Source organism: Durio zibethinus, chromosome 8, assembly GCF_047325235.1.
Source record: "Durio zibethinus cultivar Kanyao isolate XHJ-2024 chromosome 8, ASM4732523v1, whole genome shotgun sequence".
NCBI lineage: Eukaryota > Viridiplantae > Streptophyta > Magnoliopsida > Malvales > Malvaceae > Durio > Durio zibethinus.
Window position 1 is genome coordinate 20806027 of NC_143169.1, and position 18224 is coordinate 20824250.

Below are 18224 nucleotides of genomic sequence, written 5' to 3' on the forward strand. Positions count from 1 at the left end.
TTATAGAAGAAAAGTCAAAGAAGTCAATAAACCACAATATATTTGAATGGAAAACTACTGAATTTTAAAAGCTATACTTGAATTTTGGATTTATATAAAGATAAGAATGAATTTTGAAAGTTTTGGATGGTTAAATAATTTTTTAAATATATATTTTTGATAAATATTTTTAAATCTTATGTATCATTACAAAGATAAATTTTAAAATTTTTTTTACGTGTTAAAAAAAAGAATTTGTCCACATAAACGTCTATATCAATAAATCTTATATGATAATTATGTATGTTATAATATAATATATACATATATGTATATATGATTTCCGCTAAATGTGTGCTCAAATGGAATGCCAATGGCGTTGAGCTACTTTATAATAAATCCCGTTTATGTTAATTTTTCCAGCATCTCTATTCCAAAACCTGAATTAAATATATATGATCAAATATATAGATGTGATAAGAACAAACTAATAGCTAGCTTTGATGAATTATTTGATAGAAAATTTTAAAAAAATTAAGAGTTTATTCGGATGAACGGATAAAATTAATTTTTAGTAATTAAAATATGATATAAGTTAATCTAACAATTACTATATTTTTATAATTATCATTCATCGATCATTAATTTATGTCATTCGATTCGTTTTAGATTTTTTATTAATATGTAAAAAACCACAAAAGATATGCATGCTTTATTTACGAATATCATATAAAAACATAAATATAGTAGTAGCATGGAAAATTAAGAAAAGCAATATTCAAACAGATATATATGGTAGCAATAATTAATTAATTTACTGCAATATCATATCCCTTGTTCTTCAAAACAGTCGAACATGATGTATAGTTATGTTGGAAATCACCAAAAGCAAGAAAATTTAGCTTGAGAAATTGAAAATATTTTAAAATTACTCAGAAGCATGATAGAAAGTAGAAGACTATTTAAAATGAAAATATTTATTTCTAAATGAAAGGTCCATCCGATTGGTTTGTTAAATGTGATGAGAGATGAGGTGATACATGGGATAAAATAATTTTATTTAAATTTAAATTGGTTTTTTTATTTAAATTTTAAAATTGTTAGATAATTTAATAATTTTTGAAATATATTTTTAATAAATAATTTAAAATTAATAAATATCTTATTTGTCATTTAAAAAAATTAAAATTTTTTTTATGTGTCTAAAAAAAATAGATATTTATGTAAGTGTTTTTGTCAATAAATTTTATCTAATAATTATATATATTGTAATATAATATATATATGATTTTTATATAAAATATTATATAAATATATAAATTATAATTTATTATATGAAATAAATATACGAATAGTTTGGTTTACTAAAAATCGCCGCCATCCATTTCACTTCATGAGAACACTCGCCCCCCGTCGATCAACGTTTTACTCTAACATAACATACGACAACTCAACCAAGGCAGTGAGTGGCACTTCCGTAAATCTATTCCTTAACTCCGAAGCATCTCCTCTCTCTGTCTTTTCTCATTATTATTATTATTATTATTATTATTTTTACATTAACACACGCACACAGAGAAGAGCTCTCTCTCTCTCTCTCTATCACATTGTTGCACCAATCAAAAACCCCTCTCTCTCAAAAGCGCGACCTCGATCCAGAGCTTGTTCTTCTTTAATTTTCATCTGTAAAAAATGGTGAGTCTAATTTCTTGATCTGTTTGATTCTGCATTAGATCTGGTCCAAGTCCCCTTTGATTTACGCTCAATTCTCATATTTCTGTTTAATATATGGAATCGGAAATCGGAAAATTTTTTAATTATGTTCGATTCTAGTTGTTTTTATGTTATCATTTCAGTTCTATGCTGCAGAGATGGAGAGTTAGGGATTTGAATATAGTTGAGATCTGCCGCGTGAACTTTTTTTTTCTTCGATACTTTGAATGTGAATGCGGCGATTTTTAATTGTTATTTATTTCTCTCTTGTTGGCTGAGTTTGATTTAAGATCTGTTGCTTGGTTTCGACTAATTGTGTTATTTTGGTTTTCGTGTTTAACAGCCACTCAGACTCGAAATTAAGGTATTTATTATTCTTTTCATTTGAGTTCAGTTTTATGTGCGGATTAGGTCTTGTTATTATTTTTGTATGAATGTTTGGTAAATTGTGTGACTAATGTTCTTAATTGTGATGTTTGGATCAGAGGAAACTTGCTCAAAGATCAGAGAGAGTAAAATCAGTAGATCTCCATCCAACAGAACCATGGTAATTTCTATCCTTTATTCAGTTTCCCATTTGTTTGAATTCTATCTTCTCAAGCTTGAAGACTAAATTTGATCTGTTGTAATTGCTATTGCAGGATTCTAGCAAGTTTGTATTCTGGAACTGTGTGTATCTGGAACTACCAGTCACAGGTATGGGGTTTTATTGATTGTTGTAATGACTGTGAAAGCTAGAAGTTTTGCCGTGTGACAAGTTAGTGAAATGCCAGAATCTGGAAAAATGGGTGAATAAGTTGATATATTTAATGGTTACAATTAGTGTCTAAAATTTAGTTAAATAACCATCCTGTTTACTTCTTTTTAGCATTTTTTTCATATTATATTTTTTAGGTTCTGCAAAAAGAATCAATTTTGAAAAGTCATTATAGAGCTTGATTTTATGTTACTCTTCGAAGCATTGTTTCCACCATGTGTCATTGCACTTCCTTCGGTCTTGTGGGATGCTATGTGAGAAACTATTGTTGGCATATAAGATAATAATTTTCTCCTAAGAATTTTCTCATTGAACTCAATTAGTTTAAGTAAGCCTTAATCCGGACTAGTTTTTGTTCATTCTGCTTGATCCAAGGCTTTATTCTTTTTTAAAGATCTAGAGGTACTTAGTTCTTAGTTGTCTTCACTTATCCAAAAAAAATTCGTAGTTGTCTTTTCCAAAAACAGAAAAAAGTCTTAGTTATCACACTTAAAAATGTGACATAAAAACTTCTTGTAACTCTCTTGTATTGAAAATTTCTTTTATATTAGAGCAACTGTAGACCTGCGATACTTATCTGAGATAAAACAAAGTATGCTACTTGAATTGACTCTTTTTTTTTTTTATTAGGAGTAATTCCATTTCTTATTCCATCATTTGATTCATTTTCTTTATGGTTATCTGTTCTCTTCATTTTAGTCTGATTCATCTTGTGGATATATTACCATCTGCTGTTCGTCACTAAGCATCATAAACTGTATGCTGTTCTTATGACTTTTTGACTTTGTACTGGTAGTATCTTACACTCATAGAGCATTTTCTGGCACCTCTCCATTCATTTAACTTTAATCTCATGAGTCCATTCACATTTACAAGCTTCTTAACCATTAATTTTGATTCCATTTTCACTATTTCATTTCTAAATTTAATTGATTTGCATTCGCTATACTGATCCTTAACCCAAAATCTTTAGACCTCTCATCTAGTTCTTGTTTATGATTAAACTATCATCCTTAGCCTTGTATATGAGTGCTATATTATAGGCACAGATACTAGCATGAATCTCTGCTTAAATCTGAGAACACAGGGACATATATGGTTTTAACTCTGTATATAAGGTTTGTCCTTTATTTGTGAAGCTTTTTTTGTAACTTATTCTTTTTGTTTCTTTTATGAATAATACATTTTTATTTGCACTTTGACATAATTCTTTCATAATATAAGGCTATAGAAATTATTAGTAATTTCATGGAATTTAATTGGTATAAGATTTTGAGTTCTTAAAATAACATTTTAGTAGTATTAGGCTCATTTTGAACTTTTGTAGTCATGATATGCTGAATTTGAATTGTTTGAGTTTTTCAATTATTGTTCAGTGTTAACTTTGACTGTCTTTGGTGCACAGACCATGGCTAAGTCATTCGAGGTCACTGAGTTGCCAGGTATGCATTCATATGTTCTTACAATGCACTTATCTTGGTCTGATGATAATGTTCTTCCTTTTCTGTTTTCATCGTCATGAAGTCATTACTATTCTCTGAAGCGAACAATGCATCTGCAGTTAGGTCGGCTAAGTTTGTTGCACGCAAACAATGGGTTGTTGCTGGATCTGATGACATGTTTATTCGTGTATACAATTACAACACCATGGATAAGGTCAAAGTATTCGAGGCGCATACTGATTACATTAGATGTGTGGCTGTCCATCCTACTCTTCCATATGTGTTGTCATCATCTGATGATATGCTCATAAAACTTTGGGACTGGGAGAAGGGTTGGGTGTGTACTCAGATATTTGAGGGACATTCCCATTATGTCATGCAAGTGACCTTTAATCCGAAAGACACTAACACTTTTGCCAGTGCATCTCTTGACCGTACCATAAAGGTATAAAGGAGCTTTCTGTTTGTAACTTTTTCATTATATTTCTTGCTTCATTTGGTATGTCCATGCTAAAGTTGCCTCGGCTCTGTTTGAAATTTCCAGATTTGGAACCTTGGCTCCCCCGACCCAAATTTTACTTTGGATGCCCATCATAAAGGTGTAAATTGCGTCGATTACTTTACAGGTGGTGATAAGCCCTATCTAATCACTGGTTCTGATGATCACACTGCTAAGGTATGCAACTAGTTTTAATGTTTGTATTCTGCTATCTTTTGATCATAGATAAATATTGAGGAACTATTCATAGATTAATTCCATGGATATAGGTATGGGACTACCAAACCAAGAGTTGTGTTCAGACTTTGGAAGGCCACACGCACAACGTTTCTGCAGTTTGTTTCCATCCTGAACTTCCAATTATTATTACTGGTTCTGAAGATGGGACAGTTCGTATCTGGCATGCTACCACTTATAGGTAATTCTTGCAGTATAAAATATTTCTGGTTTGGCATGCTTACCCCTGTCAATGTCCTGTGGCCATTTGTTTTGTGGTAAGGCTGATATTATCTTTTCCTGCATAACAATTCAAGTTTCCATATCATACATCAACTTCCTGTCTTGGTCTTGTGTTGGTAAAAGTGTGAAAATGCTCTTTGATTGTAAAGACATGTTGGCATGAGCATCTTTGAGATAATGTAGAAATTCATGGTCTAGAGCCACATTGGTGCTTCACCATTTTAATATTTCTTCCTTGTGTAATGCTTTAGTGTTTTCTTAAGATATTGTGATCTTAATAGTCTTTGATGTATGTAATGATATCTTTGAAATTCTTCAATCTTTTGACTTTTTAACTAATTCATTTGTTTTCAGGCTTGAAAATACATTGAATTATGGTCTTGAGAGAGTTTGGGCAATTGGATATATGAAAGGTTCACGGAGGTAATTTCTTTGGCTAAATCATGCAACAGTTTTACGTTTATTATTATTATTATTTTTTATTTTAACCTTTTCCTAGGTTGTTTATTTATGCTTAAATACTAGAGTCATTTATTTGATCATTAAATGCTTAAACAATGTCTTTCATTTAGTTTAGAGTATGTCTGTCTGCCCAAAGAATGTGAGAGGTCAAATAAAACTCATTCTTTTAGTTTACCTAACCTGACTTTTTAGTTGTATGTTTCTTTTTGCATGCAAATTGATGATATCAGACTTCTGAATTGAGTTCTTTATTAGTTTACATTGACACTTTTTTCTTCTTAATCAGCTACGGCTAGAACTACTAGACTGTTCCATTTTACAGGATTGTGATTGGGTATGATGAAGGAACTATTATGGTGAAAATTGGTCGTGAAGTACCTGTAGCAAGTATGGACAACAGTGGAAAAATCATATGGGCTAAACACAATGAAATTCAAACCGTGAATATTAAGAGTGTAGGAGCAGATTTTGAGGTAGTTTATCTGCTGTAAAAAATATTTAGTCTTTTTGCATTCATGGTGTGACTTTTAATATTGGATCTTTCACTTTATGGTGATGCTGCAAGCTGTTTTGATTTGGTTCTTAGGTTACTGATGGGGAAAGATTACCCTTGGCTGTTAAGGAATTGGGGACATGTGATCTATACCCTCAAGTGAGTTGATGCTTTCTGGGCTCATTTAAATGAATTTGGCCATAAGATTAAGGGTCACTCCTAAAATATGTTGATTAATTTTTTTGTAAGTTGTATTTATGTTTGGATTTGTTTTCAACCCTTCACCCTTTACTCTATCTTGTTCTTCTCAGAGCTTAAAACATAACCCAAATGGGAGGTTTGTTGTTGTCTGTGGAGATGGTGAGTACATCATATTTACAGCTTTGGCATGGAGAAATAGGTCATTTGGTTCAGCATTGGAATTTGTTTGGTCATCTGATGGAGAGTATGCTGTTAGGGAAAGCTCATCAAGGATTAAGATTTTCAGCAAAAATTTCCAGGTTTGTGTTATTTTGTCATTTAGATGGTTTCTTCCCTTAAAAGATATATTTCTTTATATAGAAAAGTTTGTGTGCATGCACACTCTGTTTTCATTTGTTGAAAGATTTGTCATACGCAACAGATGTATTGCAGCTGGAGAGTTGGATTTAATAGGATGAACAAGAATTTGGGCAGTGAAGGGATTTCAATTTTTAAGAAAATTTTTATTTTAAACAAATTGACAGGCTATTCTTTAAGTGTATATAACTATTATTAGTAAATTATTATGTGTATTATGGTAGTATCCATCATGATTGTTAAGGAATTTTATTTAATGCTATGTTCAAGTTTCGGTCTTACAATGTAGTGGTATTGACCGAGATTTAACATTTTCAGGAAAAGAGGAGTGTCCGGCCAACATTCTCTGCTGAGCGTATTTTTGGGGGTACTTTACTCGCAATGTGCTCCAATGATTTTATTTGTTTTTACGATTGGGCTGAATGCAGGTTGATTCGTCGAATTGATGTTACTGTGAAAGTAAGCTAATATAGCTCTATAATTCCCATTTGCTTCTTCTTGGCTACCTTACATGCTAAAGGTAATTTTTGTTTATGTTACTAAAAATGTCAGAATCTCTACTGGGCTGATAGTGGTGACTTGGTGGCAATTGCCAGTGATACATCTTTCTATATTCTAAAGTACAATGTAAGTCTCCTTAATGTAATCTGCTTCTTAGATCTGCAATATCTTTTTTAGATTGGAATACACGCGTTATTACAGTTATGCAGAACTGAACTTGATTTTTTCATGCTTCAGCGGGATGTAGTTCAATCTTACTTAGATAGTGGAAGACCAGTTGATGAACAAGGAGTTGAGGATGCATTTGAACTTCTTCATGAGACCAATGAACGTGTCAGGACTGGCATTTGGGTTGGGGACTGTTTCATTTACAACAACTCTTCATGGAGACTTAATTACTGTGTCGGTGGAGAGGTATTTGTGTTCTGCTTATCCTTGGTTTGAAAGTGTTTCATACGGTTATGCATTGGTTTTTGTCAGTTTTGATGGTTTCACTTTGATGATTTAATGATTTTAGGTGACCACAATGTTTCATTTGGACCGTCCTATGTACTTATTGGGATATCTTGCAAGTCAAAGTCGGGTATATCTGATAGACAAAGAGTTTAAGTAAGTCAGTTAGTGATTGCTAATTTTTATGTCAAAATGCACCTTATTTTTTTGCTTTAAAAATGCATTATTAATGTCTATTTGCCTTCTTTTGTGTCATATTGTATAGTGTTATGGGATACACATTACTTCTCAGCATGATTGAGTACAAGACTCTTGTGATGCGCGGAGATTTGGAAAGGGCCAATGAAATTTTACCTTCAATTCCTAAAGAGCACCATAATAGGTATGTATATGCCTTAAAATATTTTCCTTCCATTCATAAAGAATATTGTTGGTCATTTGTCCAGTAGTCTTGCAACTATTCGAAATTGGCTTGGAGATTTAGAAGTCATTTCTTCTCCTTTCCTTTCCTTCTCCTTCATTCCTACTTTATTTGAATTTTTGGTTCTTGATTAGTCATTTTGTGCTGAATATTCATGCCCCTTGTGGTTGGAATTTTGTTTTCATCTATGGTAATATCTCTGTCATATCTCCTTGTGTTGAGAAACTAAGAATTGCAAATCTAATCTGTCTCCATAAGTAGCTTACCAAACGGCTGGTCCCTTTACCTTTGGTTATTCCTCCTCCTTTGAAAACTCTTTATTTTAACATTTTATTATGTTCATTTTCTCTTATTAAATTAGTCATTATTGAAAAATTTCTTGGATTTTATTAATGGTTTGCTATGATTGATAGTGTGGCTCGTTTCCTGGAATCACGAGGTAAGATAGAGGATGCTCTAGAAGTAGCTACAGACCCCGATTACAGATTTGAGCTTGCCATACAGCTTGGTAAATTAGAGATTGCTAAGGTAAGAAAGTTCTTTAATTGGTATGGGGATGGAAGTACTACTTCTTAGATCTTTTCTTTGTTCGAATCTTTGAGTGATACATTCCATTTTGTATTAAGCTTTGTTTTTGCCATTTAACAAACTTGCTATCCTCACTAGAGATTCTTACTCTTTTGTATAGGAAATAGCCACAGAAGTTCAGAGTGAGTCTAAATGGAAGCAGTTGGGAGAATTGGCTATGTCCACTGGAAAGGTGTTGTGTATTCTCTAATTTGCCAATTTGTTTCAGTGCCATTTTGCTCTGTTATGATTGTCCTTCTTGGTTCTCCCTTGGTTCTCCCGTCACCTTTCTTAGTAGCTTCTCTCGCTTCTATATTGGTGTTATGATGTGGTTGCTAATCATGATTTGAAAATGTTCAATGTGCTTGCTCTCGGAATGAAGTCTCTCTTAAAGGATGTGGGAATAGACAACTTTGCCTTTTAATAAATTATTTCTCAATTTGTCTGAGCTTTTGGCTTAGTAAGTTATTTAACTGGTAAATGAAATGTAAGAAGACATTTTTATTTTTTGCCTAGTGTCTTGTTTAATGCCAGTGTTGCACAGTACAGTTTACTGAGGTGGAGTTTTGAATTTTACCACATGCACTAGCTGTTTGTTTTAATGTTGCTCAATGGACAAACACGTCATATAAATTGTTAGTTTTCAACAATGCCTTCTCTGCTTGTTTTCTAATCATTTCTACTGATTATGCTAAACTTGTGATTGCAGCTAGAAATGGCTGAGGAATGCATGAAGCATGCAATGGACCTGAGTGGTTTATTGCTGCTTTATTCATCATTGGGAGATGCAGAAGGAATATCAAGACTTGCATTCCTTTCCAAAGAGCAAGGGAAGAACAATGTTGCTTTCCTTTGTTTATTCATGTTGGGTAAATTGGAGGATTGCCTCGAGCTTTTGGTGGAAAGGTAATTCCTTATTAAGGACTTGAAACAATAGACTGCCCTTCATGTCATTAAAGTTAGGGATATTATTGAAGTATTCCTTTTGCAGCAATCGGATATCAGAGGCTGCTCTGATGGCACGATCTTATCTTCCAAGCAAGGTTTCAGAGATAGTACCAATTTGGAGAAAAGACCTCAACAAGGTTAGTTGCCATTACTTGTCTCTCAGTTGCTTGTTTTTTCCTGCTTTGATCTTTATGAGCAGGGTTAGCTGTATCATAGCCCTTTGTTCATTTTGGTTCCACTTGTTTGATTTTCTGAATAGTTATACAAGATTCAGAATATTGCATTTCTATAATCAATAATATAAAGCACTATTCTTCTTCATCTGCCCTCTATTCCACCTTTATAAACTTATCGTGCATGAGTATTGTATGTCTCAATATTGTCCTGAATTCTATTGTCAAAATATCTATTTTCCCCTTTTTTATCCCAGATGTGTACTATTATAGCTTGACTTCTTGCCTTTTAGTTCAAGTTGATGCTTAATATTATTATATAACATTTTTTATGTTTTGCTGGAAAATATTGGTTTGAAAATTTCTGCTTGTAGAGGTTTACATCTGAAAGCTAAGGAAAACAATCTTATCTTTTTTTCAGACATTGCAGCAGTAAAGTACTGCTGGAATCTTGGTGGGAATCTTTTTCATTTAACAAGTCATTGGTTGTGGAGCATTTTGAATATCTTTTTATTTCTACTCTTAGTGCCATGATGTTTAATTTCTTTGTACCCTTGCTATTTGAATCTGTTCGACCTGCGTGTTTCTTTGTAATCATACTCAAAACTACCTGCCCTAGCACTTTATTACATATGTTACTTATTAATATTGGTTAATGGTATAGATTGCAAAATGATTTGACTATATTTTTACATTGCATGCAGGTTAATCCAAAAGCTGCTGAATCTTTGGCTGATCCTGAAGAGTATCCAAACTTGTTTGAGGATTGGCAACTTGCTCTTTCTGTTGAATCTAAAGTGGAAGAAACAAGGTATCAAACATCATTCCTTTCCGTTATTTTTGTCGTGTATTATTTGTTTCCGTTTTGCTAGGCAATTTTATTAAACAGGATTCCTTTTTATTATTTCTTGTTGCTGCTGTTGTGTGATATCTTTGGGCAAATCACTTTCAGATTCCGGTTGTTTGGCCTTTTTTGGTTGCTTTTCAGTTTTTTGGTACAACTTGCTTTGGTTGCTAAGCCTTGTGGTTGACACATCCTATTTTTTGTCTCACATTGATATAATATTAACTTTCAATTGGTTGCAGGGGTGTTTATCCTCCTGCAGCAGACTATTTGAACCATGCTGATAGATCACAGATGACACTTGTGGAGGCTTTCAGAAATATGCAAATGGAGGATGCGGAGCTTCTTGAAAATGGTGACCTTGATCATGAGGTATATAATCCATATGTATCTGTTTTTCTTTTATTTCTGCAATATATTAAATGTAGTAATGGCTTGAGTGGTTAAGGACTCTGGTTATATTGGGCATCACAGGCTGCAGAACCAAATGGGCATGATCAGAATTCAGAGGAGCAGAATGGAGAAGAAGGTAGCCAAGAGGAGGCTGTTGTTGTGGATGCTGATTCTAATGATGGTGCAGTACTTGTTAATGTTAACGAGCCTGAAGAAGAGTGGGGTATGAATAACAAAGGAACCCCGTCAGCCTAAAAGCAATTGGTTGGGGCAGTGTGAAAATCGAAATTTTGTCTCTGGTGATTAATTGTTTCTAAAATGCCGTCTCTAACCCTTTCCCTTAGGCTTCTCTGACTCCATATTTATGATTTATTTTATCACAACCACTAATTGTAAAACTCCTGCCAGTTAAATTCTAAACAGTTTCGCTGACTTGTTTTATCGCATTTACTATTTGGAATTGGATACATGTTTGGTTTCTGAATGACTTTTGTAAATTATGACGTCACTAATAGCTCTTTTTTCTTGTTTTGACAAATGTTTCCCGAACTTGGGCAAGATCAAGTTAATCTGATGCCTATTGATATTGATTAGTATGATGCACATCTATTGCCTTCTGATCCCTCATAGTGCCTGTAACCATTCTCATCTTTGTGTTTGTGCAATCAATTTATTGCATTCTAGCATCAAATTAATAGTGTTTTTTGTATTCTGTATACCATAGAACATTAATGTGAGTCCTAAAGTTGAATTCTTTTCCATGTGGTTTTTTTGGCAGTTTTTTTGTTCTGTCATGCCTGGATTCTTACTTTTTATTATTTTTCCCTTTTTGGCAGTTCTTACACCAGATCACTAGGTTTCATGAAGACATTCAGTTTGAGCTTCCATTTAGCACATATTTAAGGTGAGAAACCATTATTGTTGTTGTTGTTGTTGTTGTTATTATTATTTCTTAAAGGAGAGAATGTTATTAGTTATGCTGGTTAGAATTCACTTGGCACATGCCCAAGTTTGGATTAGGGCAAAGTACACTTTTCTTTCTCATTAGATTGGTCCTTTAAAGGTGTGCATACATCTTGACCTTCATGGTGAATCTCTCGTCTCTCCCGAATTTCTAATGTCATAATTATTCTTTTTCAAATAAATCTAAATGGAATGCTTCAACAGGATTAGAATTTTCTTTCCACATTTTTTAGTTGCATTTAGAATAGAGATACTTGTGATTTGTTTTGATTACTCTAGAATAGACAAGTAATTATTTACTCAAAAGTGTGGTTTGCTTTATCATTTACCATTGTCACTTTTTATTTAACTAGCAGATTTTGAGCTAGAAGCTAGCAAGATGTGATATATATACATAAGGGCTGATTGTCTCGCATTACCGGTGGTTTGGATCTCTCAAGCACATTGAATTTTGGCATGGGGGCATATACAAGTATTCAGTTAGCTTTCAAATTATGATTTTTAGTTGCTTGTCTTACGTTTTAGCATATTCTTTGGCGGGCATTTTGTCCTAAAAATTTTTCTTGTGCAATCGTGAATGTAGAAAGAATTTGAGAATTAGTGATGACTACCCAATTCAGCTAGGAATTTGTATGTTGTTTAAAATTTAGGTACTATTTTGGTTTCCCCTTAAGGCTTGGATCATTCGGTTGGATCGTGAGATTCTTTTTTTCCTCTCTCCATATGAAATTTGAGCTGTAAACCTATCTACATAAAAATCATAATATGCGAAATGAGTGTAAGCTCGTATGCTATGAATGCTGTTTCATATCTTGGGCATTGCAGATTCGAAGCGATTTAGGTGCCTAATGGTTTTTTAGGCTATTTAAGTAGATAGGAGTTGGGATTAAGGGTAAATTTGTAATTTAAAAAAAAAGAAATAAAATGCATAATATTGTTGGATCACAACTTACTTTTCTGGCTCTCGCTCCTTCATTTAGCTGTTCTACACAACGGTTTAAACGATTATAAAATCCAACGTGAAATACAGAATTGCATAACATGTGGCCCTATTCTATATGGATTACAAGTAACTGAATGCTCAAAAAATTGAAAAAAAATGAAATTTGAAAAAAAATAAAATTGCTTTGAACATCTCTAAAATTTCTTTGGATACTTTGAAAACTAAAAAGTAAGAAAATTTTAGAGAAAATTTTCCTTTGCATCTTTTATGTTGATAAAATCTGTAAATTTTTTAACAGTGTTTTACTTATATCATAAGTGGACACTCATGATTGTCATTTTAGTCGCCCAAGCCTCCTTTACGTTCACTAAAAGTTCAAATATCATTAAAATCCACCGAGACAACCCAACTCTTATTAATCTGTTTTGCATGCCTAATCATGTGTAGTCAGAACATATTTTTTAGCAGCCATGTGTGGCCGTTCATAGGCAAAAGGATAAAGCACTTCCCTATCACCCATTCTTACTTCATTATGGGTAACTTAATTTGTGCAAGCGATAACCTTTAGTTGAGCTTCGCTACTACGCCACAAGTAAATCAAGCCTCTGGAGGGTTGTAACAACACTTGTAAGCATGAAATATGGTAATTGTAGTATCTGTATTAAGATTATTTGTGTCAATTATATTTAAAACACAAAAATTATCTTTTCGTGTTAATATGTCTAATCAAACAAAATTTTCAATTTTTTTCAAATCATACACGTTTTTTTTGCCAAAACTTGAACCCATATGGTTTTCATAAACTTTTTTGTGGTTTTCATATCGTGTTATTGTTCAATGTCCAAATTTATCAGGGTTTTTATTCTTAATTTTTCTCCACATATAAATTAGGATATTGACTTTTCCATATAAATCAGTTTCAACTTAAAAGACTCTTAATCATTAAAAAGAAGAAAATCTTTAAAGCAAGAACTAAGAGATTCTTTTGTATATGAACAGCATTTGCACATTGGATCATCAATCTTATTGCATTATTATATATGAATACATAAACACGACATTTCTTCCTTGGAATTTATAGAACTACACTACAAGCAGAGACTAAAATATGATAAGCCCAAAAAAGCCTTTATTCCTAGTTAAACACACTAATAGGAGTAGATGTTGTAATTCTTCATCTTCAAGCTGAAGATAGACAATACAAGCCAGTACTTCGCGTCAAACATTGGTAGAATCCGAGCCATGAGAGCTACTAATTTTGACTACAATCGTCCCTTTATCGCATCCAAACACAACTCTGAAAAATAGTAGCATTGTAAGTAAAGAGAATATATGAAGATGGCTATGATGCTCAATATGATCTGCAAACCAAGTATCTACCGAGAAATTTGATCTTCTGACGCTACCGGGAAAAAGGGCATTTGGTAGCAATTTTGTGCAGCGTTTTACTAACAAACGCAGCCAGCTTCCTTGTTTTAATAATCTTAGCGGCGTTTATGGCTTAAACACTGCTAAATATTTAAACAACGATGTTCACTACACAAAACGCCACTAATCTATAAATTTAGTGACGTTTTATATTAACAAACACCACTATTTGAGAGAGAAGCAAATGACAGGAAACTTACTTGTTAGATCCTTTCATGTAAGCAACAGTCCATACTCTTTCAAGACCATATTCCAATGTGTTCTCAAGCCTGTAAGTCATTAGATTGATTAACAACTTTAGAAGCTGTGAACTAGCGGAACAGAATATGATAAAAGATCCAGCATTATGCAACCAATATGACTGTAGGAGTGAAGAAATCATGAGTTTTCGTGCAAAATCCTTAATTTTGGGAAACTTAGAATGTAAAAGTTATTAACTGCACATGAAAACTATCTGTAATTTGTTATGTCCCATACACGAGCAGTTCGATCCTCGGAACAAGTGATTATAATGGGAAGTTCTGGATGGACACATATTGCAGTCACATTGTGTGTATGGCCTTCTAGCGTTTGGACACAACTTTTGGTTTCATAGTCCCAAACCTGTTTAAACATGACCAATCAGGGCGTGTGTTCGAAATTTTAGACTAGATGCAGAAATCACAATTGAGAAAGAGTTCTTGGTTGCAAACCTTAGCAGAGAAATCATCAGAACCACTGATTAAAAATGGTTTATCACCAGCCATGAAGTATTATTCAATGCAATTAATCCCTTTCGAATGTGCATCCAATGTGAAATTCGGAGAACCAGAATCCATATTCCAAATCTGAAAATTGGAGACATTGCCAGATTGCGTAAACAGCGCATTAAAAAAAAAAACAAAATTGAACATTGTAACAACTGGTTGAAATCTGGTTGCAGGTACCTTAACGGTGCCATCAAGTGATGCACTTGCAAAAGTGTTGGGATCTTTTGGATTGAATGCAACTTGCATCACATAATGTTCATGGCCCTCAAAGACCCTACTGCAAATCCAATCCTTCTCCCAGTCCCACCGCTTTATAAGCTTGTCATCCGAGGCTGACAACGTATATGGAGAGGTTGAATGAACAGCCAGACTCCTAATGAAATCTGTATGTGCCTCAATTTCTTTGATCATTTCTATTGCATCGTAGTTGTATACACGAATCAATCCATCATCAGCCCCAATAACAATCCAGTTTTTGCGCACTATGAACTTTGCTGACCTTACTGCAACCAAATATATACATACATGCCTGTTACAGACTCTCCTAGCTAACAAGAGAGAATCGCTAGAAATGTGGATATTTATTGGAGAACAGAAATTATATCTCTATACCTGGTGATTCAGTGACCTTGAAGGACTTCTCTACTTTCTGATGTAGCATTGGAAATTTGAGTTAGTAATAGTACTAGCAGAAACTTAATAAGGTTGTGGTTCTTTTTCATCATTTTTTTTCTTTTTTTTTTTTCACAAAGGAGGCCGCAGCTTGGGGATATGGAAAGGGATTGCAGATGGTAGAATTTGAACTCCAAACCTACTAGATGCCACCTATAAAGGTGACTATATGAACCAACTGATCTAAGCTTTAGGTTCATCATTTTTATCTTTTTCTTTTAAGGCATTTTAGTTATCTATAGTTTTCCCGTCAGGAATAACACTACAATGCCTTACCTGTAACTGGTAGTTCCAAATACAGACATTTCCTGAGTATAAAGCGGCTAAAATCCTGCATGGGAAATTTGTCATGTAAAATGCTTTAGCACCCTGAAAATCTCAATGGTCCCTCATGGATTTTGGTGATGGGTACATGTTTAAATTATACAGACTACAGAGTAAGAAGTGGATTTTGGAACTTGGAAGGATGAGAAAGGGAAAATACAATAAGACCAAATGATTGAAAGAAACGTTTAAATTACCATGGTTTCGTTGGATGTAGATCCACACACTTCACTCTCTCTGAAGTTTGATCAAATTCTTTTTGCTCCAAAGATTATTTTCCATCAAACTTAGTAAAACAGGTTGATCATACAAAGAAAGAAAAGAAGAAGAAGATTATATATACCTCAAATTGAAGTGACTAAGCCTGCTTCATCACAAAATAGTCATGCGAATAAGGGGAAAAACACAAGATTATCGGAAAAAGTTAAGACACATGTTTCAGATAAATTTAATTTCAAACATACATAGAATGTCATAAACCAAAAATAGTATAAAATTTCGTCACTTCGTCGTGATATCAGCCTATCTTTTCGGACATAAATGTTCGTGCATATGATAAGATGATTGAATTTTTAAATTGAATTAACATACTTGTTTTTACTTATTATTTTTCCTTCGTGTAGGATAAAACAAACTTAATAGTAAAAACTAAGCCAAGAGATAAAGCTAATAGGAGAAGAAGAAGCATAAAGCCTGAAATTTCCAACTTTACATAACAAAACTAAACGACAAGGAATGTCTCACCATTTTCAAAGAAGTTGGTTTTGCAGGAAAAAAACGCTTTTTTTTTTTTTTTTTCTTTTGGATAGAGCAAAAGGGAAATGTTTCAGAACTGAAATTTATTGTAACTGAATCGAGTTGAGTAAAATGGATGAGGCAGGAACACTTTATATAGTATGGGAAGCTTTGCCGTTAAGGAAAACGATCATGTCTTCGGCTTACAAATCTTCCGTTGCCAAAGACTCTTCTGTTGTCCCTATATGCTGCCATTCGATGTGCTCTGGTCCGTTGATCATTAGGGGGCGTTGGAATCGACGGTCAATATTAAGTTTGGGGTTGCTTCATTGTTTTGACCATGTGATTAAAAGAAACGGTGGAGTTGTTTCGGAGGAAGCTCATTCGAGAAAATGAAAAAGAAAAATATAAAGAAAGGTTACGTGCCTTTAACAGTTTCACTTTCTCCCTTCTCTTTGGAGTTAATTGTGATTTTTCTGTTCATTTTCCTTTGGAAAAAGATGGGAAGAGTTTGACTTTCATTGCATCTACTCATTTTTCGACTTTTCCCTCTTAACTTAGTGATTAAGAGGTCGATTAAAAATTATATAGACGTGGATTCTATCTCGTCATCCCTCCTCTACTTATAAAGATACTAATTCTTTTTTACAAAAAGAAAAAAAAAAAAAATATATATATATATATATATATATATATATATATATATTGGTGAGCTGCTATAATACGTTTCATAAAGCCTGCGACAGTTTATTTAATACTTCAGGCTTTAAAGAAAATTTGATAATTTGCATATTTATTTTATATTTTATTAAATATATATATATAAAATATAAAAATTATAATATTATAGTTTGTATCATTTTATTAAATATAAAATATATATTTTTATTTTTTTATTAAATTTATGTATGATTTTTATTAGTTTTAAATTATATCATTTTTATATTATATTATCATATTATATTTAAAAATATCAAATTTACCTTAAAGACTATTAATTTTTTTTTTTTTTTTTTCATTTACACTCAACAACGAGAAATAAAGGAAGTCTTGTATAATTCTTACTTTGGGCTCTTGCTTTGTGTTTGTGGATCTGAGCTAGCCATCATGATGGACTGGATGATTAATACCAAAACTAGGTTTCAGTTTTATGTAATCCATATTGAGCCTACAAGAACCAAGCCCATCATAGATAATACCAGGCCTTTCTATGCATTTTTTATTGGATTTTATTATTTTATTAGAAGGCCATAAAGTATTCCTTCCTCCACTCGACCTAGCTCAAATAATAGGTGTACAGTAAGAATTATACATTGATGATCCAAAGATAAGAAAGAGAAAAGACAGGTATCCTGCAACTCACTATTATTTCATATGACATGCATATTCATTATATAATAAGCATGCTGATCCGATTCTTGAAGATTATAAGTTTAAAAGGACTTCAATGTGTAATATGATAAATTAAATAGGTAAGGAAATAGTGAGATTAAAAATATATTGAATATTTGATTTAATGATAAATGCATATAAAACATGTTTAAAGAATTGAATTTGAATTTTGTTCCCCTCAAATAAAACAAATATCTATATTTAGGACCAACCTTGCAATTGGCAAAGATTAACAAATGCAAGAGAAAGAAAAACATTCTTATTATCTACTTCATTTCCCACAGACTTTTTCCCCTTCCAAGGAAGAATGGAAGAACAGCAAAGTAGACAGATGCTGAAATGAATCTATATAAGCA

The 18224-nt window shown here is 32.8% G+C and overlaps 1 protein-coding gene and 1 pseudogene across 6 annotated transcripts; one reads left to right on the forward strand and one right to left on the reverse strand.

Moving 5' to 3' along the window:
• The first annotated feature begins 1540 nt into the window (after nt 1-1540).
• On the forward strand, nt 1541-12325 carry LOC111278916 (coatomer subunit beta'-2-like). 5 transcript variants are annotated; one of them, XM_089764654.1, is made up of 26 exons: nt 1541-1674; nt 2036-2056; nt 2178-2239; nt 2334-2388; nt 3855-3891; nt 3974-4336; nt 4436-4567; nt 4660-4808; nt 5204-5272; nt 5634-5784; nt 5898-5963; nt 6116-6304; nt 6681-6821; nt 6915-6989; nt 7101-7277; nt 7381-7472; nt 7582-7698; nt 8151-8265; nt 8426-8497; nt 9014-9210; nt 9296-9389; nt 10130-10236; nt 10512-10641; nt 10744-10961; nt 11499-11566; nt 11982-12325. In XM_089764654.1, the coding sequence occupies exons 6-24, from the start codon at nt 4067-4069 to the stop codon at nt 10915-10917; spliced, it is 2517 nt and encodes an 838-aa protein (XP_089620780.1). In that variant the 5' UTR covers nt 1541-1674; nt 2036-2056; nt 2178-2239; nt 2334-2388; nt 3855-3891; nt 3974-4066; the 3' UTR covers nt 10918-10961; nt 11499-11566; nt 11982-12325. The 5 variants fall into 5 exon arrangements, with proteins under 5 accessions (XP_089620780.1, XP_089620779.1, XP_089620778.1 ...); XM_089764653.1 differs by having other exon boundaries at nt 4011-4336; nt 11979-12325; XM_089764652.1 differs by having other exon boundaries at nt 4011-4336.
• Nucleotides 12326-13569: 1244 nt separating this feature from the next.
• LOC111278410 (coatomer subunit beta'-2-like) lies at nt 13570-16731 on the reverse strand (annotated as a pseudogene). Its single transcript, XR_016344202.1, has 9 exons — nt 16684-16731; nt 15939-16003; nt 15694-15748; nt 15358-15394; nt 14923-15248; nt 14689-14823; nt 14448-14599; nt 14197-14265; nt 13570-13865 (listed from the first exon to the last, which is right to left on the reverse strand). The product of XR_016344202.1 is annotated as a coatomer subunit beta'-2-like (transcript).
• Between the last annotated feature and the right edge of the window lie 1493 nt (nt 16732-18224).